General features: G+C 62.6%; 1 protein-coding gene across 14 annotated transcripts; it reads right to left on the bottom strand.

The window, feature by feature from the left end:
* Positions 1-648: 648 nt before the first annotated feature.
* PPP6R1 (protein phosphatase 6 regulatory subunit 1) lies at positions 649-21,756 on the bottom strand (the record flags this gene model as incomplete). 14 transcript variants are annotated; one of them, XM_082709799.1, is made up of 26 exons in its annotated part: positions 21,220-21,316; positions 20,509-20,613; positions 16,752-16,890; positions 12,744-12,976; positions 12,310-12,496; positions 12,079-12,216; positions 11,931-11,996; positions 10,496-10,608; positions 10,259-10,372; positions 9,776-9,938; positions 9,533-9,685; positions 8,963-9,097; positions 8,455-8,519; positions 8,246-8,361; positions 8,061-8,146; positions 7,866-7,955; positions 7,695-7,792; positions 5,322-5,379; positions 5,057-5,238; positions 2,889-3,019; positions 2,617-2,797; positions 2,456-2,526; positions 2,244-2,325; positions 1,780-1,890; positions 1,627-1,698; positions 649-1,533 (listed from the first exon to the last, which is right to left on the bottom strand). In XM_082709799.1, exons 4-26 carry the CDS (start codon positions 12,968-12,970, stop codon positions 1,530-1,532), a joined length of 2,643 nt encoding a protein of 880 aa, XP_082565925.1. In that variant the 5' UTR covers positions 12,971-12,976; positions 16,752-16,890; positions 20,509-20,613; positions 21,220-21,316. The 14 variants fall into 14 exon arrangements, with proteins under 14 accessions (XP_082565925.1, XP_082565926.1, XP_082565914.1 ...); XM_082709800.1 differs by having other exon boundaries at positions 20,707-21,225; XM_082709788.1 differs by lacking the exon at positions 21,220-21,316 and adding an exon at positions 20,853-21,157.
* Between the last annotated feature and the right edge of the window lie 945 nt (positions 21,757-22,701).

Below are 22,701 nucleotides of genomic sequence, written 5' to 3'. Positions count from 1 at the left end.
AGTGCATTCGGCTCGCCTGTAACTCTGGGTTTGGCAGGAACGGCTTACCACGTGCCCACCTATGTTGGGGGGCTGGCCACCCCCAGGCGCCCACGGCTCCACCACAGGAGAAAAGGCTCAGGAGACATCACTTCCACAAGGTCACCCAGCCATGTCACCCTCCCCAAGGCTGGAGACTGGCCTGCCACCTCCTGGAGGGTATATGGACCCAGGACACACAGGGCCAGGAGCACGAAGGGGACCCCAGGAAACAGCTGATGGGGACAAGGCCCCAGACAAGACTGGGCAGGGCTCCATTCCTCCTCCCAGGACATTCTTTCCTGGTCTAAGCACAAGTGACCCCACCCTCAGCAGAACATGGAAGTCCAGGAGCCCAACTGCACTCTGAGGACTACACCCTGGGACTGAGGAAAGGCCTGGGGTCCCAAGGCCAGAGCACAGGGACAGCTCGGGCCCCCCGGCCTCAGGTCCCAAAACTCAAGGCCCGCGGCAGGGGATAGGGACAGTCCAGGGCCTCAGCCCCAGGTCCCAGAACTCAAGGCCCAAGTCCAGGGTACAGGGACAGCCCAGGCCTCCCAGCCCCAGGTCCCAGAACTCAAGGCCCAGGAACAGCCCAGGGCCCCGGCCCCAGAACTCATAGTCTGAGCAGGAATCTTAAACGGTCTTTATTTATATTTGCAATACGAAATAGAAGCTCAGCACGAACACACGCACACTCACGCCAGCCTGGGAAGAGGGAGCTGGGACAAGGTCACTTGGCAGCTGGGCTGGACCCCAGACCCTTGGGCATGGGAAGGGGACCCCAGCCAGACCCCTGCCAACCTACCCGCCCCAGGGTCTGTGGGAGGTGCAGAGGGGGCAGTCTCAGTGAGTGCAGTGGGGCCCCACGGGAATGTCACCGAAAGACCCCCTTGGACGGGGACCACCAGCTCCCACAGAACCAGCAGGGCGAGGCAGAGGGTCCTTTAGCTCCCAGCCTGGGTCAAAGTGCAGGGTCCAGGGCAAGGGTTTGGGCAAAGGCACGGCCCCCACTCGGGCCCTTCCTGGAGGCGGGCCTGAGCCGAGTGCGGGTGTGGGCACTGCACCGGAGGCTTTGGGCGTGGTGGGATGGGAGGGTGGACAACGGCCCCCAACACAGCCCCCACTGAGAGGGGATGCAGGTCCCACTTGCTGCCCCGCCCGGCCGGGCCGCCTCCTGGCTCTCCACCCACCCGCTCGCTCTCTCCATATATAATATATAATATAGGTCTCTCTCTCTCTCTCTCTCTCTCATTTCTTTCTTCTCAACTCTGTTTCTTTATTCTCGGAGACATAACTCCATAATTTCTTTTCTCAGTGCAAATGGGGGTGGACGAGGGCCTGTCTCCCTGGCGCCAGGCTCCTGGGAGTCCAGAGGAGAGCATGTGGGGGCGGACAGGGTGGGGAGCGGTGATGGGGCAACAGGGCCATCATGGGACCCGCCCTGCCCCAACTCCGGAGGGTCCAAGTGGAGGACGGAGGAGTTAGCCGCCACCACTGGGACCAGGCAGTTACCTGGGAACCAAGAAGGAGAGCTGCGTGAGGAACCCGCTGTCCCCAACCTGCCCCCCCAGCACCCCCACTACCCACGCAGCCCTCGCCACTCACTGGGAGCCCAGGGATGCTGGCCCTCCTGGGGCAGAGCCGTTGGGCATCGGAGGCGGCTCAGGGGCCTGGGCACTGCAGGGCAAGAGAAACATAGAAAGTTCAGGGTCTCCCCGCCAGGACACCAGCTGCCCTGGGAGGCCGCCCTGTGCTCACCTCTGGCTTTGGGGGGGCCCCGAGGGCTCTGGGCTCCTCTCCCCCTCTGTGGTCTGGGGGTGCTGGCAGGCCCCAGGGGCTGGGACCGAGGTAGCAGGGTCTCCGGTTGCACTGTGTGGGGGATGCAGGCATCAGCAGGGTCATTGTCACCAACCCCCTCCTGACCCCTACGTCCCCTGTGCCTGCAGGAAGAGGCCCATGGCCAGGGTAGTCCCCCCTTATCAAAGATCCAGGGAGCCACCCCAAGCAGGAGGAGCTCAAGGCTGGGGCGCAGGCTCCACATGCTGCCTGCCCCCTTCTGGAAGCCTTTCTGCCCCTAGAGCGAAGCAGGCTGCCCCAGGCTCCAGGGCCTCTAGGGCACCCACACATGGGCATGGGCACAGCATCCGACCCTCGGCTGGTATGAGGCCCCAGGCAGTGGTGCAGACCTGGGGGGGGTCCCACCAGGGGTCCCAGCTGGTCACCTGTCCAAGGAGCTGGGGGTGGAGCGTGTCCCTCTGAGTGTGGCCTGGAGGTCCCCGACGCTAACCAAGGCCTGGCAGGGGGCTGTGCGGAGAGAAGCCAGGAGACGCAAGGCTCAGAGAGTGTGGTGCCGGCCAGGCGCCTTGCTCCAGCCCATAGCAGGTGCACAAGGCCAGGGGACAACGGGGAGAGCAGGTAGGGCTGGCCAGCTCACCCGAGGGTTCCGCTACGTCACTGCCATCTGGGGCTTCCTGAGGTGCTGAAGGGGACGCGGGGTCCTGAGACCTGGGGTACAAGAGAAGCAGCCCGAGGGCCAGCTGGGGTCAGCGCTCTAGCCCGAGGGACCCAGGACCTGGGCGCCCGCCAGGCCCTTACCTGAGCTGTGGGGCAGAGTGGGCCACAGGGCTGGCCAGGCTCAGGGCGGGGAGGTCCTGTGATACGCCAAGGGACCCCCGTGGGGTGAGGAGCCCAGAGCACGGCTCCTTCTCCCCAGAGTCTCGGGGGCCAGTCAGGGCATCTATAGGCACTGGGTCAAAGGCGGCTGTCCGGCTGGAGCCTGGGCAGGGGTGAGGGAAGAGGGTGAGCACAGGAGGCAGACGGCCCGTGTGCACCCCGTCACCCACCCCCCACCCTGTGCATTCACCCACCCAGAGGCTGGGGGCCGGGGCCAGGATAAGAGGGGGGTCTGGCCCCCCCACCAGCCACACGGCCATCGCCGTCCTCCTCGTCCTCCTCGTCCTCCTCGTCGTCCTCCTCGCTGTCTGTGCTGCCTCCGCTCCTGCCCGGAAACCACCCATCAGCAGCTGCGCTGACACAAGGGATGGAGGAGCGGGGACAGCTGGGAAGCCACAGGACAGACCGGTCAGGGCCTCACTGGGCACAGGGCATGGGGAGGCGGGTGGCAGCCCTCCACCAGAGTCCGCCTCATCCTGGGCGCTCCTCCTGAGGGCTGAGGGCTGACAAGATACTCTCCCTCTGCCTACAACAAGCGTGGGGGCACCGAGAGCAGCATCCCGCACACGCAGGCTCCACCACTACAGTGTAAACGTGGATTGACACAGGGCCCGAGCCAGGGAAGGTCCACCTGGCCCACGTGGCCACCAACTGCGGAAGGGCTGAGCACACCACATGTGCGGTCTTTCTGGTCACTGCAGGGAAAGGGACCCCCGTGCACATCACTGAACATAGCTGACGAGAAAGACACTCAGCAAACGGGAGAGAAGGGGGCATCTCCCAAACCCACGACCCCCCACCCCATCCGTGCGGGAAGACCAGCCACCCCCCAAGGTCAGGAGCAAGACGGGTCTACTCGCCACCCTGCTCAGGACCACACTGCTGTGCAAGGAAGCAAAACCACGACGTGGAAAACGTCTGCACTGGAAGAGGAGGCAGACTCTGTTAAGGAAGCAAAACCACGACGTGGAAAACGTCTGCACTGGAAGAGGAGGCAGACTCTGTTAGCAGGTGGCCTGACTGCAGCCAGGAGACCCCAGGGAATCGCTTAACTGTCACAGTGAGCGAGCTCCGCAGGGCTCGACGTCCATGTACCAACATCCACTGTATTTCTCTATGCTTGCGACAATCTCAAAATTCCACTTATGTAAAAGATGCAGGAAAAACTTGAACAAAGGAAGTACAAAGCTTATTCTCTAAGAGAGACCTAAGTAAACGGAAAGACGTTCCATGCTCAGGGACTGGAAGATGGGATACGGTTCCAGGTCTCTGGGCTGACCTAGAGGTTCAGGGCAAGTCCTCCCAGTCCGGACCAGCTTCCCTGCTGAAGTCAACAGGCTGGCGCTAACTGTCCCACAGGATCCCCAGGGACCCTGAGCAGACAACCATGTCAGAGAACTCACTTCCTGACTTCAAACCTTACCACGACAGATATGGAGACAGGGAGGTCCTGGCATAAAGACCAGCAGGCTTGGAGGGGCCAGAAGACAAACCACACACGTGCAGCCAGGTGCACTCAGTGGGGAGAGGCCAGGGTCTCCGACAACAGATGCTGGGATGTCGGCAATCGCACATGCAGGAGGAGACTGGACCCCACCTCAGAGCACACACAAAACCTTAGCTCAAGACAGGATCAAGAAGTGAAAAGCATGGGGCACCTGGGGGGCTTAGTCCGTTGAGCAGCTGCCTTCAGCTCAGGTCACGATCCCAGGGTTTTGGGATCGGGCTCCCTGCTCAGCAGAAAGCCTGTTTCTCCCTCTCCTGCCTGCCACTCCCTCTGCTTGTACTCTCTCTTTCTGACAAAATCTTTAAAAAAAAGAAGTGAAAACCAAGAGCAAGCGAGTGCTTGAAAGAGAATGAGGGGTGAACCGTGACCTTGGGCTCACCAGCCTGGCCACCCAGCAGGTGGGAGCGACACATGAGCCCAGCTGCCAGGGCGGTGGACTCACGAAGGGGACAGGGCAGGCCTGTGCCAGCCTCAGGGGCAGAGCCACAATGGGGGGATCGGATGCAGACACAGGTCTGTGCCGAGAGGGCAGAGCCCACTGAGTCGGTGGCCATGGGGCCAGCTAGCGCCGCAGGCGTATGACGAGCAGGCGGCAGCTCACCCACACTCTACCCAGCTCTCCCATTACTGCAAGGAAGGGACAGAGAGCGGATGGGAAGCCCTGAGTGAGAGCTGACCAGGGAGGGGGGGGGGTGGACGACCGCACACTGGGGCTGGCCATACATCAAATACCCACTGACTTCCCACTGACTTCTAACCGCACACAAGCAGTTAGATCCTCAGCTGAGCGCAACACACCCTCCTTCCCGCTTCCCTCCCACACTGGGGCTGGGGCTGAGCAGGTCTCAGACTCACCGCATGCCCGGGGCCTGGCCCCGGCGGGCTCCCCTGGCCGGCTGACTGCCCTGCCAGGCGCCGTCCTCCTCGTCAGACTCCCCGGAGCCCTGGCCCTCCTCCTCGTCCTCCTCCTCGTCCTCCTCATCGTCAAACTGCTGGATGCGGTCCTTGTAGCAGATCTCCAGCAGGCTGGCATTGGGCTGCGGGGTGCAGGGCGGCATAGTCTGCAGCATGTCCCCCCTCCACCCTGGACGCCTCACCACCAGGGATGGGTAGCACTCACATTCTCGTCGTCGGCATTGAGGGAGAAGGTGATGTTGGCGGTCTTGTCGAAAGGCGCGCTAGGAGAGAGGCATGGGGGCAGTGAGGAGGGCGCGGCAGCTCCTGCCGCGTCGGCTCAGCACGCCGGCTACACACTGGCCTGCAGCTGCAAACCGGCTGATGGGCTACAGCTTATCCGTGGCCTCCCATCAGTACCTGTGACCCATTCCAGGCATCTGTCCGGCTGCCCAACTGGCAAGCTGGCGGCTGAGCTCCAAGAGAGACGCACCACCTGCCTGTCTCTGCCCACACAGGGGTGCCCTGAGGGCCGCAAGCCTCAGACCCACGCAGCTGGCAGAGTGGCCCCAGACAGGCCACAGAGCTCATCTCTCTGCCTGCTTCTCTCGGTCTGGAGAAAGAGGCAGCATCTACCCAGACAAGGCGACCATCCAGGCACCCACGTCCCCTGGGAGCAAGGGTCCGGGACTCACGGGGCCGTCATTCATCAGGACGGCAGCCAGGAATCGAGTCACAACCATGCACGGCTCAGCAGTCTGTCCCCACCTCTGTTCCACGCTTCCCTAGGCCTCTGGACCTCCAAGTCCAAGAAACAACAATGAAAGAGATGACGGGACATGACCGGGGTATGGCTGTCATCCAGCCTGTCATCTCCGAGCCTGCAGCGCCATGCACACAGAGCAGGGGAGACCGGGCAGCCACGGTTCACTGTGTTGCAAACACCCCTCCGCCAAGTGCAAGGCCACGGCACACACAGCTTGACGCCCAGCCTGCAGCTGGGACCCTGGACTCAAGGTCTCAAGGGCAGGGTGACCCGCAGTCTTCCACGGGGGCCAGTGACACCCAGCTCCCTGGGCTCCACTTTCCGGGAAAGCCTCAGAGAAGCACAATTCCTGCGCTAACTACGGACGAGAACCCGGCTGCTGCTCGTTCCACAGCCTGACTCCTGTCCTCCAGGGGCGCTGTCTGTCTGGGTGAGGATCCACACTCTGGCTCTGTGTTCTATTGTTTGTCTAATTCAGGAGACGCTTGGCCACAAAGGGCCACGGATAAGTGGGAGTCAACAAGCTGAGGGTCACCTCGGCGTCCACACCACACAGCCAAGCTCCCACACCGTGTCCTCTCAGCCTCTCCTCCAGGCACACGAATGCGCAGAGCCGCCCAGAGCGGGCTGGGCCAAGCGCCACCCATTGGTCAGAGCGGGACAGCCGACTCTGGGGACATGATTCCCACAGGGCCAGATGTTCAGCCCCAAAGCTATAAAGATATTCACCTACCTTCCATTCTAGAACATTTCATGCCTTTCAAGGTTTTTATAGGTTTTTTTTTTAGATTTTTATTTATTTATTTGACAGACAGAGATCACAAGTAGGCAGACAGGCAGGCACAGAGAGGAGGAAGCAGGCTCCCTGTCGAGCAGAGAGCCCGATGCGGGACTCGATCCCAGGATCCTTAGACCATGACCTGAGCTGAAGGCAGAGGCTTAACCCACTGAGCCACCCAGGTGCCCAAGGTTTTTATATTTTTTAACCCCACTGGCAACTATGCACTAGAGGCAGCAACAGCTTCACCCCCGAGGACGCCCGGCTGTGCCCACGGCACCCATCCAGTGGTCGGTCTGTCCTCCCTTGGGCGGGGTCTGCTCTAGGACCATCCACACACCAGGCACTGGGCTGAGCAGAGCCCTGGCAGACACAGAACTCATGACTGCCCCCAAGGGGGACCTGTCTGGCAAGAAAGGCCAGCAGCTGACCACTGTGCTACACAGAAGCGATCCGCTCTCATACATACCTTGGTCTCCCCAGCTTTAATTAGGCTCCTGAGCCCTGAGCCGAGAGGGAAGGTGGGCACACGATGGGAAGATACCCGAAATGTGCCAGTGCACAAGTACCACGATAAAACAGATGCCGACGAGGACCCCAGGAGCAGCTGAGGCCCCAACTGCCTATCCCTGGAACCTGCCCCTAAGGGGCCACCTGGCCTCCCTCCCCTGGCTTCCTGCAGTGTCATATTAGGAATGCTCCTGTCCTGCCCTCTGCTGGTCCTTCCCCTTTCCCTCATGTCATCATAAAAGCCTTCAGAGTAACCCCTTCTGCTCTGATGGCCCTTCCCGCAGGGCCTCTCAGGGTGAGCTCCCCACCGAGACCATGGTCTGGCCACCTCGTTCCCAGCCCCAACCCGGGCTCCCCTCCAGGGCCTTAGCTACTGCCCCCCAAGGAGGGACCGAGAAGCAGGGCTGGCCGCTCTCCAGGCTAAGGCCCGATGCTAGGACTGGCAGGCAAGCCATGGGGGTAAGCAGGGAGGACACGGGAAGGCTGGCAGGAGGAGCCCTGGGCCCAGCAAGGGCCCCCGCCCTCCCATGGAAGGGCATACTCACTTCACACTCTCCTCCTGCTCCCCAAACTCCTCGTCATTGAAGCCAAAGTGGTCGATGAAGGCTGAGGTCATGCGCTGCATCTGGAAGTCCATGAAGGCCTGCAGAGGGGTGGCAGTCAGGGGCAGGTGGGGTCGGGCAGGACAGGCCCCCCCGGCCCCGCCCCCAGCCCACCTGCTGCAGCACGGCCTCCTCAGGGAAGTTGAACTCCTTGAGCCGGTCGTCTTCGTCGTCGCTGGAGGAGTGCAGGTGGTGGGTGCTCACCTGGGGCAGGGCGGTGGGCAGGGGGTGAGGACCAGGCTGGGGAGGGTGCGGGTGCGGGGAGGTGCGGCGGAGGGCAGACCCTCACAGAGAGTCGAGGCGCCTCACCAGGTCCACGGTGTTCTTCTTGTTGGTCTCCGCCAGGGGTCCGGACACGAAGGCCTCCCACTGCTCCTGCTGCTTACCAGGCAGTTCTGCTCGGTACAGGGGAGAGACGGCGTGAGGGGCCCCTCGGCCTGCACCCCTGCACACCCTGCCCCCAGCCCCGGGGCTGGCCGCTCCCTGTGCCTCACCCTTCAGCAGCTGCCCCAGCTGCTCAGCGTTGGGCCCCTTCTCTGTGTTCTGCACCAGAGCATTGGCCAGTCTCGTCAGGTGGCCCATGTAGCCTTTGCGGGGGCCCCCGGCAGACCTGGGTGAGCCCAGAGTGATAGATGGATGTGGCCCTGCACGCCTCGGCCTCCCCACCCCCACCCCTGGCGCAGGCAATGCCCCCAGCGCTCACTGCACAAGGTCATTCTCCTCCCAGGAGGTCAAGATGCGCTCCACCAGGCGGCACTGCTGCAGGAGCTGAGGGGGCAGAGTGGGCGTGGGGGCAGGGCCGGGGCACCCCCAGACCCGCTGTAGCCCAGCCCCGAGCCCCAGCCCCCGGGCTCTGTCCACCGCCATTCCAGCTCACTTCACCCCCACCTCCACCGACACAGCAAACCTGAAGATCCCCCTCCACACACCCCTGGCCACTGACACCCACAGCGACCGCGACCTGACCGTGCTACTGGACAGCTCCTCCCTGAGGCCCCTCTCACCACACCATGGCCTTGTCCCAGAGGGCATTCTGTCTCTCCACCCACCTGCATGGCATCCCCCATTCTCCCAGACAGACAGACCTAAGGACAAGGCTGGACGCCTGGCCCCCCACAGCCCGTGAAGCTGCCTGGCAAGCACCGGCAGCAGGACGGGGACGGACGGGGACCCACGGGGACAGGGAGGGGGACCTGGGAGCCCCAGCGCACGTGTTTCACCGCGGGGTTTGGGGCAGGGATCTCAAGGTTGCTGTCAGAAGGAGGCCCGGCGCTCAGCACGGCACGGACACACAGCTCCACTTGGGCATGCAGGAAGTTGTTGAACGTGTAGTGGAAGAACAGGTCCTGGGGGGCAGCACAGGCTGGCATCAGAGGCCTCCCATACCCCCGCCCCAGCACCCCCGCCCAGGGCTCCCCCTCCACACCCCTGCCCAGGTCCCTCTCCATGTCACCTGTCCTCTGCACCCCTGCCCAGGACTCCCCCTCCAGGCCCGTGCCCTCCACAGCCCTGCCCATGACCCTCTCCATGCCCCCTGCCCTTGGCACCCCTGCTTAGGGCTCCCTCCATACCCCTGCCCTCTGCAGCCCTGCCCAGGTCCTCCTCCGTCCCCCTGCCCTCCACACCCCTGCCCAGGGCCCACCCCCCACGCCCCCACCCTCAGCACCCCTGCCCAGGTCCGTCTCCATGCCCCCTGCCCTTGGCACCCCTGCTCAGGGCCCCCTCCAAGCCCCTGCCCTCCGCACCCCTGCTCAGACCACCCGCGGCCCCGCCCTCCATACCAGCATGGTGTTGGGCACGTCCAGCGCCAGGAGCTCCTGGGTTAGAGCTGCATCGTTGGCACTCAGCGCACTGGCCAGCAACTTGACCACATGCAGCCGGGTGTTGCCCAGCGGCGGGGCCAGGCTGCCCCACGTAGTTTGCAGCGGCTCCAGCTACGGGCACAGGGGAAACTCAGTGCCGCCCAGACCCATAGGCCGCCCTCCCTGCCGCCCTGCCTCCTCGGCTCCCCAGCCTCGACCCACCTCTGGGGGCTCACGCAGGAGCTGGTGGAAATGGCCGAGACGCGGGCGCAGGGCGTGCAGGACGCCCACACTGGACGTCATGCTGTCCAGGGCCGCCTGGGCCAGGAGCTCCAGCTGCCCATCCACACTGCTGAAGAAATTGTTCACGGTCACAGACTCGGACCTGCAAGAGAGGACAGGAAGCAGGGCTGTGTGTGGGACACACTCATGTGCAGCTCTTTGGGAAGGGAGGGAATAGCGGCTCCCGGGGACTTGCACGCAAGGCCCCATCACTCCGGACAACGACCCGCCTGGACGGCCGTGCATTCACACAGGCAGCTCAAAGCCACAGGCGGTGTGCAGGCCTCGGAAAGGCATAGAGGACTCCTCTCCCAGGACCCCAAGTGACCTCCCAGAAGAGAAACTGCCTGTAGAGGCCGTGTCCCCACAACGCCCCCACAACCTTCACCTCTGGACTTCACTGGGGAAGCTGGTCCCCCTCACCTCGGCCTTCTGGGCTCCAGCAGGGTCAGCAGCACCTGGATCCCGCTCACAATGACGGACTGGCTCTGCTCCCCCTCCAGCATGTTGCTCAGGAGCTGCTCAATTGTCTCCTGCCTGCGGCGGGGGCCAGGACAGGGAGAAGGGTGGGGTCGGGGTACGGGGCACAGGGTGGCAGGCGGGGACAGGGAGGACGCCCCAGATAGTCTCCCTCCCTGGGTCTGGGAACCGCAGACCCACTTCTCCAGGGTGGCCAGCAGCTGGTCGGGCTCCGGGCTGTCCTGCACCTGGATCATCTGCTCCCGGCTTAGGCGGATGATGTCGCACAGTGACTGGGATGCATTGGAATGTTGCTGCAGAGGCAGAAAGAGGACTGAGAACGCCGGCCCAGCTGCTGGGCCCATCGCATCAGGCTTTCAGGGCCCCAAGGGAGCTGGGGGTCATGCAGACACAGGGACGTGGGTGCCGAGGGAAGGGACACAAGGCACCAAACACCAGGAGAGGAGAGATGTTAAGGAATTGGGAAACCCAGAAAAGCTTTTTGGAAGAGGGACATTCCCACACCCCACACCATGTGCTGTACGGCCGAGGAGGGAACTACCCCTATGTCCACTGGCAGGTGAGCAGTGAGCAGAGAACATGCCTCAGCTTCAGGAGAGGAGAAAGCACACGGGTGAACGTGGGACATTGGGGCTAAGGCAGAGGCCAGACAGGCACGCCAAGTACAGTGTGACTGCACTTACATGGCAAACACAGCAGACGCATACCCAGAGACAGAGTGCAGCCTGGGGGCGCCGGGGGTTCACGAGAGGAATGGATGGTGAGAGCTAAAGGGCCCAGGCTTTTCTTTTGGGAATATGAAAAAATAATCCCAAACCGATGTGACAGTAACTAGACAATTTTGAGAATAGGCTAAAAGCCGGTGCATGCTATGTTTGAACAGCCAGCCCACATGGTATGTAATCTCTACCTCAGCAAAGCTGCTCAGGGAAACACCAAGGGAAAAATGGGAACAGAACTCCAAGTCTAACCCAACAGAGCAGCAAGCAGGGCCCACCTGCGCAGACCCCACACCTTTCCAGGACACAGGCCGCACTTCAGAGCCCGTCACAGGTGCCCCTGGTCCCCTGCCCCTGGGCCTTCGTGGTCCTCACCTACTGGCCGGATGCCTGGGCTAAGTACCCGCACCTGTGGGCCTCTGTTCTGTAAGCCAGCAGCCCCGGTAGACAAGGCAAGACCCCCTGGACTGCAGCAAGAACGTGGGGCCACTGCATGGGTTCGCTGAAGGACAAGCAGGGTGTGCCCAGCCACGGGAGCCTCAAGAAGCGGCCAGGTCCCAGTCAGCAGGAGAGCAGGGAAGGGGAGCTGGGAAGGAGTCCCTGGAAGGCTGGCAGTGAGGGGGGCCAGGCTGGAGCCTGAAGTCTGAGACCCCCGCCAGACCCCCATCCTACCAAGAGACGCAGGACCAAGCTTCTGGCTCATAAGACACGTTCCTGCGGGCGACAGGAGCCCTGTCCGGGAGAGATTGGAAGGACGGGCACACACAGCACCAAACACTTCCCTCCTTGTTGAGTTCACCTTCCGGGGAGGGAGGGGCCGAGGGTGGCGTGAAGTACAGACATGGGGGAGGAGGCCGGGCCACAGGCGAAACACCTGGTGAGGAGGGGACACTCACATTGTCATCCTTCAACGGGTGGATCTGCTCTATGAGCCGCTGCACAATCTTCTCCTCGTTTAGCCACTGGGGGTGAGAGGGGAGGTGGGCCTCTGTGCGTGGCCCCTGGCCCGCCCCCGGCCCCCACTCTCTCCGGCCCCGCGCTCACGTTGACCACGTCCTGCCTCAGCTGGGGCCGCTCCACGCAGGTGAGGAGACGCAGCAGCAGGTCCATGATGGCCGAGGTGCCGATGTGCTGCAGCAGCAGGCCCACGAAATCGTCCTTCTTCCGCAGGAAGGACACAAGCTGGGACGAGAGGGACAGCACGCGTCACACGGCAGGACCCGGGGCCTGTGCCCTCCCGTCTGCCTGCCCGCCCACCCTGCCCCAGGACAGCACCTGGTCTGTCTTGCGGTTGATGAGGATGCCCATGACCTTGCTGAAGAAGCTGGCCAGCAGCGGGTTGAGGCTGCCACTGCTCTGCAAGAAGCCATAGAGCCGGTTCAGCAGGGACTCATCGGCGCCCAGCGCATCGTTGATCTGCGGCACGTCTGAGGTCAGGATCTCGCAGGCCACGCTGGGGTACCTGGCAGGAGTGTGTGGGGGGGGTTCACATCCAGAAAGGGAGGCAGGCTGGCCATCCTTGCCACCCATGGCCTCCTGCCAGAATACGTACAGGGTCTCCATGGCCCCCGTCCCCACCAACCTTCCCTGAAACCCCACTTCATCCGTCGCCCACCCTTCCCCAACAGACTCCACAGCCCCGCCGGGAGGCAGCCCCTCCCGGGAGCAGCAGGTCCTGGCAGCCCCGGGTCGGATGGGCAGGAGCTCACTTATAGCGCAGCCGCTCCTCGCCACTGGCCGGTGGCTCCTGAGTGACCCAGGCCACCATGGCCTGCAGGTGCGGTGGCTGCAGCAGGAAGTCCAGCAGCTTGCGGTTGACGACCTTGCACTCCTGTAGCACGTCCTCCTCATCGAGGAGCTCGGGCAGACTCAGGTCCTCCCGCTCCAGCAGCGTGTCCAGGTGTGAGCTCGTGTGCAGGTCAAACTTCCAAAACATGGCGCCCTGAGGGCAGGACTGCTTGTCACACTCTGGCCTGGCCTGCCCCACCCCCTCCACCTCAGTCCCCACATCCTGACCACCGTGACAGCCTGCGAGGGGCTCCCTATAGTCTAAGGGTCACTTCTTAGCGGAAGCCAGCTGCCCTGACCACCTCTTGGCCCCCAGACCCCGCAAAGGAGAGCAGTGAGCAGAGCCATCACCATCCTGTCCCCCTCCAGGGCCTGTGTCCTCTGTCTCCCATCTGGGCAGGGATCCCCCTGGGGCAGGGCTAGAGCGGTGCTCATCCTAAAATCTCCAGTGTCAGATTCACTTCAATCCATATTTGCTGAACAAATTCAAATGCCCCATGGTGGCCAGCACCCAGCTGCCATCCAGCCCAGCAGATCATCATGGCCCAGGCAGAGTGTGGGGCGGCGGCAGAGGGAAGTCTAAGATGTCCCCAGGCCGTGGCTGTTGCCTGGATGCCACATATACACACACAAACACACCCCACCCCCAATCTAGTGGCCGGACAAAAAAAGAGGAAAAGTGGGGGAGGGGGCCTTTCAGAACAGCCACTGACGGGGGCCCAAAGGAACCAGCACAGTCAGTGACTCAGTGGGGAGGAGGACAAGGCTGTCCCCCAGCACCTGCAGAATGGCACCCTGCTCCCCAGCCAGCATGGAGGCACTGCGTGCCCGGCCCACCCCAGTACAGGTGACCAGCTGCCCCCTCTGCACACACACTCAGCCACTCCTCTGAGGAGGCCTACAGGCTCCCATCCAGACCACCTGCGAGGCCCACCCTGCATATACCATCAAGCTCCCAGGCCACTTGTTCCCCACCCCCTCCATCCACCGTGCACAGCACCCATGTGCTCCTGGGAGGGGCTGTCGCCACCCCACCACGAGGGAAGTTGGGGGCTTGCCAGCACCATGCAGGCATGGACCAGAGCTCACATGCATCACCTGCCTTGTGAAGACTGCATGAGGCAGAGGCCACAGAGGATAAGCTGAGAGGGCGCCCTGGGTACCACCTGGACCCACGGACAGCAATCCCTCTCCTAGATGCCCTCCTAACCCTGTCTGCCCCACACCACCATGAGCATGGAAAACCCATTGGCCACAGATGGAACACCAGCCTGGAGCAGAGAGCAGCTCTGACGCAGGTAGCAGTCAGGACTAAAAGCCAGCGCAGAGTAGAGGGTCATGTGTGACCTTGGGCAGGACTGGCTTTCTGAGCCTCTACCACCAGCTCTCCCTTCCAGCCTCCGCAAGAGATGGCTCTCCTCCTTGCATCCTCTCCACCCTCCATGATCAGCAACAACAGCTCTAAGTCTGCTGTGACCCCGGATCCCGGCCCAGGATGACGGCAGGTGGACCGGGGGACTCCCAGTAATGGAGGACAGCAGCAGGCACCAGGCCCCGGCAGGGGCGGTGAGGACATCCCACAGGCCTACGCATCCTGTCCCACAGAGACTTGCCCCTTTCCCTATGCCCTTCACCCCAGGTTGGCCACTTTTCTGAAACACAGACCAGACTGCCTGATGCTCACTCCTGGCCAAAAGTCCAAAAGGGTTCCTCAAGGTTCCTCGAAGCCCAAAAGGGTTCGAGACCCCAGGGCCCCAGCCAGCCTTCCAGGCCCCCTTATAGGGGACCTCCAGCTCCTGCTGCGCTCACTGTTCCATGCCTGCCGGCGGAGCTGGCCAAGTCTGCACACCTGCCGGACCCTTCTGCAGGCCCGCCTCACGGGGAAGCAGCCCCCAAGCAAGCTCCAGCCCAGCCCCTCCCATGGCGTCCAGGGGCTGCTGTCTTGGGCAGTGCCTCCCCAGCCCGCAGCTCTCCGGAGGAGGTCCCTGCATGCCATCGCGGCCCCAGCACCATGCTGGACATCCCGGCCTCCTGGCATTACACAACCGTGACGCCAGACACATGACGGACACATGCCGCACTGGCTACATTGTTGGGCCCACTCTCAGGATCGGCCTACCCACCCCCACGCAAGGCACAGAGGCCCCACCCCACAGTCTCCTGGGTGTGGAAGCAGAGGTACACAGAAGTACTGGCCACCCAGGCCCCAACGCAACATTCCCAAAGGAATGGGCAGGGTGCTGGGCCAGGGCTCTGACCCACCACCACCTCCCCATAGCTCAAGGCTGGCTCCTTCCTGGACCTCACTAGTCAAAAGCCTCCTCTGAATTCAAGGAGGAAGCCAAGGCCCGGGCCCCCACTGCGCCAGCCCCCTCTTGCATCACTCAGCCGCCAGAAATCCAGGGGCTTCTCTCCACCTGCACGAGCCTCCCCCATCAGCCCGTCCCTCTCCAGCCTGCCCTGTGCTCTCTGTGCTCTCCACATCCCCCCGGCATCCCGCCGCACAGGCATCCAGGCAGAGCTGTGCTGGGACCTGACCATGCCCCCCGTCTGTGCTCAGATGCCCAGGGTGCCCCTCCACAGTCCCACGCCTCTGCATCCTACCCTGCTGCCCTCACCGGCTCCGGACACAGGGGCCTTTCTGGCTGCAGAGCACACTGCGCCTGGGTTTTTCTCAGCAACTTGGCTCTGGCTGCCTCACCTGCCTGGGACGCCCCAGGCCCGGGCTCCTCCTCCTCCTCGGGGTCTCCTGCCAAGCACCTGCCGTGTGTCACCCTGTCCTGTGGCCCCAGCTCCATCTACCACCCACACCCATCCACTTGCACAGCGCGCACACACCCCGAACAGATGACGGTCCGCACGGGCACCGCCATCCTCGCTGGGCTGCCGGGAGCGGCAGGACAGCTCCAAGCACACAATGTCTTATGCAGGTCTCATTCAGAAATACCAGCAGAGGACACCTGGGGGGGCTCAGATGGTTAAGTGTCTGCCTTCGGCTAAGGTCATAATCCCGAGGTCCTAGGATCGAGTCCTCCATTGGGCTCCCTTCTCAGTGGGGAGCCTGCTTCTCCCTCTGCCCAACCCCCCGCGTCTCTTACAAATAAACACATAAAATCTTTAAAAAAAAAAAAACAAAAAAAAAACAGAAATACCGTAGAAGGGCACCCCAACTGCACCCCCACATGTTATGAGGCCCCTGCCCCTCGGAAGCAGCAGGCGAAACCCCTGCCAGGGCATGACTCCCACCCAGTTACTCCCTAGCCACCCGTGCGGGGGGGTGGGGGGATAGAGGGAGCAGGTCACAAGGCCGGGGTGGGTGAGGGGGGTTGCAGGGATGGAGTGGGCAGGGAGCACCACTGCCCCAGAAGCACAGCCAACAGCATCCCCCCAATCCTGAGGTGCTCAGCGACCTTCCTTTGCACACCAGCAACTCCCTCCTTTTGCCTGGACCCCTGACTGTCCCCAGGAACCCCTCCACAGCCGATGGACGTCCCCCCTCATTTGACGACAAGGCCGTGACAGAGCTCATGCTCCACGCACTGGTGGCTGGCACCGGCACAGGTCCTGAGGTGGACGAAGCGGGGACCAGAACCGCCTCCAGGGGTAGCCACCACCAGGGGCCACAGGGAGCTCTGCAGGGTGAGCACTCCACCTCCTCCCACACCCGACACCTCCATGCCCAACGAGGACACCAGAGGGTTCAAAAGGCCACCTAGGGGCACCGGGGTGGCTCAGTGGGTTAAAGCCTCTGCATTCAGCTCAGATCATGATCTCAGGGTCCTGGGATGGAGCCCCGCATGCATCGGGCTCTCTGCTCAGCGGGGAGCCTGCTTCCTCCTCTCTTTCTGCCTGCCTCTCTGCATACTTATGATCCCTCTCTGTCAAATAAATAAATAAAATCTTTTAAAAAAAAAAAAAAGGCCACCTACACAGAGTAAACGAAGCAGTCACCAAGGACGGCGTGTGGTCGGACTCTGTGCGCTGAACTGTCCGAAGACGCAAATCCACAGACGGAGTCGCGGGAGCCTGGGGGTGAGGAGTGCCTGCTCACTGGTATGGGATTTTCTTCTGGGAAAAGCATGTTTAAAAAAAAAAAGGTCTGAAATTGCTTGTATACAATTTTGTCAATTATACCTCAGTGAAAAAACCCACTACGGTGACGGCTGCACAGTTCAGAATACGCTAGAAATCACTGATGATTTAAACAGATGAATCACTCGGCATACGAATTACATCTCAACAAAAACCATGACCAAAAACAAAACCAAAGTTGCCCAAGGCTGCGGTGACAGGGCTGGGCCCAGACCCTGCTGTGTGTCACAGTCAGCCCAAGCTGACAAGACAGCAGCTGCCAGAAGGGCTGAGGCACAGCAAGCGTATCCCGGTTCCCCTTCCCCACTCGCCCCAGTGGCCTCCCAGTGTCCCCAAGGGCGCCACGGCCGAGGGTGGGCACAGGGCCCAGCCCAAGCCTCTTGAAAACCCGTGCACCCACACGGGCTCCCAGTCTCCGAGATGAGGAGGTAAAGCATGATCACGATCCCCACCCCTGGGGATGGAGCCACCGCCACCCAGAGGCAGAAGCAGGACTCGCCTGCCTGACTACAGGCGGAACTTCTCAGCACTGAGACCCGCCCACTTTCCAAGCACCTAGTTAGAGGGCCCTGGCCCCCAGGCACCACCCCACGCCCCCACAGCAGGCCCACTTGGGACAGCAGGCAGGGTCTCCTTCCCCAAGTGAGCCTTCCAGAGAACTGGCTTGGGGCCGGCCACCCACAGTAAGACAGGAGGGTGCCAGGTGGTGTGGGGTATAGGCTCCAAGGGCCCCAGACCCGGGCAGTCCCTTAAGCTCTCCCTCAGGAGAAGGCTGCAAGGGTCAGATGCAAGCGAGTGGTGTAGGGACCCCACACCCATCACTTTGCAGGCTCTGCACACAGCAGAGATGCCAATACGTGACAACTAAATACACACATGGTCACAAGTGCTGATGGCCAAGCCCTTCGTCCCACTTAGCAGCAGAAGCCCTGGGAAAAGGACAGACAGGAGGGGAGTTTCCATTCTCACTCTCTAATGGGGTGAACTTGGCCCAGGATTGGCATCCCCATCTGTGCAATGGGGCCACGCTGTGAGGACCGCCACCTCAGGCAGGTGCTCCTGACTGCACAGAAGCCTGGACACCCTAGCAGGAGGGCAGGAGCCAGCCACGAACCTGGGGTGACTGCTCTAAACACCAAGGACCCTGAAAAGTACTGCCCCTCCATCTGCCTGAGCCACGCGGGTCATTCAAACATGCTGGAGGACACCCCACACACCCTCACCCCCACCCCAGGCAATTCTGAGCAAGCTTCAAGAAAGCGGAAGTGACTAGCGCTGGCTCTCAGTGGCAGTTTGAAAACCATGACTCTGGCTGCAAACGGAAGAAGGGGAAACCGTAAGTGAGAAAGGAAGCCATTAAACAAGAAAACGACCTCTGCCTCCACCGCCTGGCACCATCCCCGTGGGTTCCCTGCTCTGCTGGGTCGCTGTTAGGCTCTGACACCAGCTGCTCTCTCCAGAGCGGCCGGCCCCCATCTGGGCTCCAGCAGGGCCTGGCTACAGCTCCCAAGGTGTGGGACCTGTGGCCCTGCTGTGGCCGCCACCACCGCTGTGTCTATCCAGACATGACTCCGCCTGCCGGGGGGCCCATGGGCAGGTCCTTCATCTTCCACCTCTTTCTTGCCTGCCCTGGCCCCGAAGCACCCGGAAGTGGAGGTCAAGGGCACAGAGGCCTCTGGGAGGGCCTCCAGGGTGGCCACCTGGGCTGCCACCTTCAGCCATCACAGGCCCACAGGCTGCTGTTATGAGGCCCAGGCTATGTGAGCCCTATGAGGGGAGAGAGCCCACCACCAAAAGGCTGGCCCCAGCCCCTTGCAGGGCTCAACAGACCCAAAGACAGTGAGACCACCTCCCTCAAGCCCCCCAGCCAACTGTCAGTTCTCCACCAAGTCTGGAAAGCGGGTAGGAGACTTGGATTCCGAGGACAGGGTAACAGTAATGGCGGCCCCATTACCTCTGAGGAGGACCCATGTGTATGCTAGATGCAGAACCCAGCACAGACGCAGCAAGATGGGCAGCAGGATGCCTATGTGGGACAAAGAGCAGACCTGGCCAGAGCCACGGAGGACGATGAGCTGGGACTTTCCCATGACTTGGGAAAGCCTGGGAGGGATACCCAGTTAGGGGACAGCCCAGAGCATAGTCTCCCAGGGGAGGCAGCTGCTCTGGTCCAACCCAGGGAAGGCATAATCAGGAAACAAACTGCAGACCCCAGGCCAAGGGCCGAGGAGGGGCCTGAGAGCTCACAATCAGGGGACCATCTCCCGGATTAGGTACAGGTTCCAAGGAGGAAAGGGAAAGAAGAGACCCTGAAACCGCGCTTGGGACACCAAGAGAAGCAGCCTCAGTGTTCGGAGTGATCTGAAGTCAGAGCAGCCGAGGGTCCAGCCCTGCCCCTCCAAATGAGGTCCCTGTGACCCTGGACCAGGTCCTACCAGCACCGAGCCTCAGTCTCCTCACCTGGGAGACACTGCACGGGGACTGGTGGACCACACCTCCCACGGGAAGACCTATAAAACGGGGTTCAAAGAGAACCAGAGCTCTGGCCTGGAAAGGAGGGCGTGTCCCCACTCCCCACGTGCTGGGCCTGCCCCAGGGAGCCAGTGCATCACGGAGGCCAGGAAGGCCTCTCCTTCTCCCCAGAGCTCCCAGGCCTCTCTCACCTCATCTCTGGCGGCCACCTGCATGGCGCTCAACTCTCCCGCCACACCACACCTGACTGCTCTCGCACTGCCCTGGCTGGCTGCTCCCTCTGCCTCCCCTCCAACTATTCGAGCCTGCCTAGCTCCTCCTGGGTCCTTCAGGCTTCAGCACAGACACCACTTCCTCCAGGAAGCCTCCCCTGACTGCGTGAGGGGCCTGCTCCACGCTCCCACAGCTTCCGTGGTCACCCTAGGACGGCGTCTGCGTGCTGTGACAGGATTCGCCTCTCCTGTCACCTGCCTCCCTATGCAGAAGGCCAGGCCGGCAGCTAGAAATACTTGTTGAATTAATAAAAAAGTGAAGTCCAGAAGAGGAAAGTGAACTGCCAAAGTCACTTACCACAGATCCTGAAAAAAAGGGTTGGTGCTGGGGGTGGGGGGGATGGGGGGAAGGGAACCAGCAGGTTCTCCTCTAATGCAGAGAAACAGCAGGGGACCCAACGAAAACAACCAAAAACAAGAAAGTCAATCAAAATACACAACTCAGAACACACAGCCACTGAGAGAGCTGGGTTTTTCCCCCACAGCACTTCTGCCGTTGGGGCTGGAAAATACTGCAGTGGGGGGCAGTCCTGTGCTCTGTGCCAGCCAGCAGCACCCCAAGCCTCTACCCACCCGGAACCAGGAGTAACGACCGCTGTCTCCTGCCATTGCCGAATGTTCCCTGGGGGACACCATCGGCCCTAGGACGGCTGCAACAGACAGAGCCAACCCCAGCAATCACCGTCAGAGCTCCCAAACCCCAGCACGCCCTAGGCCTCGCATTCTGCTACAGGCTCCCGCCCCACAGCCCGCCAGAAGGCCCAGAGCCACCGCAGGAAAAGAGCACCGACGTCAGCACCCGTCTACACCCCACTGAAGTTTCTTTACAACTCCAAACCCCACACCATACCTCACACAGCTTCCCTTCCAGAAACATCTTGCCTTCCGGTGTTCCCGTCCCGTCTAGGGCCTCAGCGGCGGCACCGGGGTGTACAAGAGCGCGCAAGGAAGGACCCTAACCGGAAGGGGTCATTCAAGGGTCTGGACAAGTAGCGGCTCCGAGGTCCCCCGCCTCCCCACGCTCCTGCACCCAGTCCCGGGTCCCCACCTTCAGAGACTTGCACGTGCTGTTCCTTCCGCCCGGAAGGCCCCTCTTCCCACTCTCCATCTGTCAAGCCCTACCGTCCACCCAGACAGCGAGCGCCGCGCCGGTCTCACCGGCCCCTCCTCGGCTGCCCAAGGGCCCTGAGCTACCTCATCACAACACCACTAATTGTGACTGTCCGGCGAGGCCTTTGTGTCCCCTCCCGCCGCCGCCACAGGACCTCACGGCAAGTCCCCCGCACACGCTCAGCCGGGCAGAGGGGCAGGGAGAGCCCCACTGCCCTGCTGGGGCCCGAGCCCGGGCCGGGGAGGCCGAGCAGGAAGAGGGTGCTCCCGGGGAGGGGGCCAGGGACGAAACGGTGGAGACGTCCCAGGGCGGTGGGGCTGCGTCCGAGCACGGGAAGTGGGACAGGAGGAGAGCCAGGAGAGGCGGGCTGCTGCCGGGAGACTAAGGAACTGGGGGCGGGGGCCCGGGGGCTGTCCGGTGGGCCGAGGGGACCCCGCGGCGGCCGCTCACCTGCGCGGGGGGGCGGCGGCTCCTCGCACTCGGGGCTCATCCGGGCGCCCCCCCCGCCCCGCCGCCGGCGGCTCCGGCCCCTGCTGAGGGGCCCGGTATGAGGGGGCGGGGGGCGGCGGCGGGGACTCGCGCACGCGCCTTCGGGCCTAGGGGGGGCCCCGGTGCGCCAAGCCGCGGGGTTCGGGGGACGGAGGCGGGGGTTCGGGGCTCGCCGGCGGCCGGGGGGCGTGGGGAGGTCAGCGCGGTCGCGAGGCCCGCGGAGGCCCTCAGCGGGGAAGTCCTCCCGGCCGGCCCGGCCCGGCGCCGCGCGGGAAAGCAAAGGCCCGTGAGGGAAGACTTTTGCCTCCTCAGTCTGGACAGGCGCAGGGCTGAGGAGCGGCCGACGGAAGCCGAGGCCCACTTCCCTGGCCGCCCCTTCTCCCGAACACGCTGGGTCTTCAGGCTGTACAGTCGGCTCGGGGCCTCCGACGCCCGACTCCGTCCGCCACTATCCCACAATCCCTTAGCGCAGGGGCACGCAGGAAGCCCCGCCCACCCGCCGCAGTCCCGGTGCGCGGGCGCCGTGCGCCCGGGCCCAGTAGTGCGCGTGCGCGCAGAGGCCCGCTTCACCCACCCACCCCACCCCCGCCCCGCCTCCGGCTCCGCCGGCCCTCAGCGCCGACGCGCTTGCGCTGCTTTGGGTCAACAGTCTCTCCCCGAGTAAACCCAAACTACCCAACGCGCAGACGCCACTGTGCGCCGCCGCCACTGCGTGCTGCTAGCCTTTCTCTGCGACTCCGTTCCAAAGCCTAGAGAAATCCTGCTCCAAGATTTCTCTTTCCGCTCGCTCCTCGGTCTCGTCCAATTATAGTACCGCTTTGGCTGCAGGGTCCAGCTCCTGGGGATTCCAGACCGGGTTTTCTCTCCAGCCAAGGCTCCGCGCTCTGGTCCCGCGCGGTTCTTCACGTCTTTCTGGCTGCGCGCGGACGCGGGTCTCACCTGCACGCGTGTGTCCGGGCCGTGTCTTACTGTTGCTTCAGTTTCCCCGGCTTCGTGTCCCCACAGTAAGGATCGGACGACCGAGTGCGCATACTGACCCACTTTCCATGTTTTAACCCGCAGACTTCTTGTATCAAATGAGAGAGTGCGGTTGAGGACATCTTCCTGTACTAGTTCTGTTTCAGGGTTGCCAGTTGTGCATTGTCCTTCCCATGTCTTCGCTTCTCTCTCCTCGCTCCGATAATCTTGGTCATTTTCACCTGTCTCTTCCCGGCCTTGCTATTTCCAGTGTATTTGTGGCATGGAACGGTTTTGGTCCTTGTGTCAGCTGCCCGTGGCTGTGTGACAGTCACCACCTGGGCAGCCTGCGCCGGCCTTGCAGCTTTGAGCTGCCTTTGTGAAGGGTGGCAAGGCTGGCTCTGCTCCCGTGTCTAGGATACCGAGGCCATAAAGAAAGGCAGAAGCACCGCAGGGCATCTGCCACCATCCCTCGGTGAAAGCACA

Source organism: Mustela nivalis, assembly GCF_964662115.1.
Source record: "Mustela nivalis genome assembly, chromosome: 18".
NCBI classification, from domain to species: domain Eukaryota; kingdom Metazoa; phylum Chordata; class Mammalia; order Carnivora; family Mustelidae; genus Mustela; species Mustela nivalis.
This window is presented reverse-complemented; position numbering and strand designations above follow the sequence as displayed.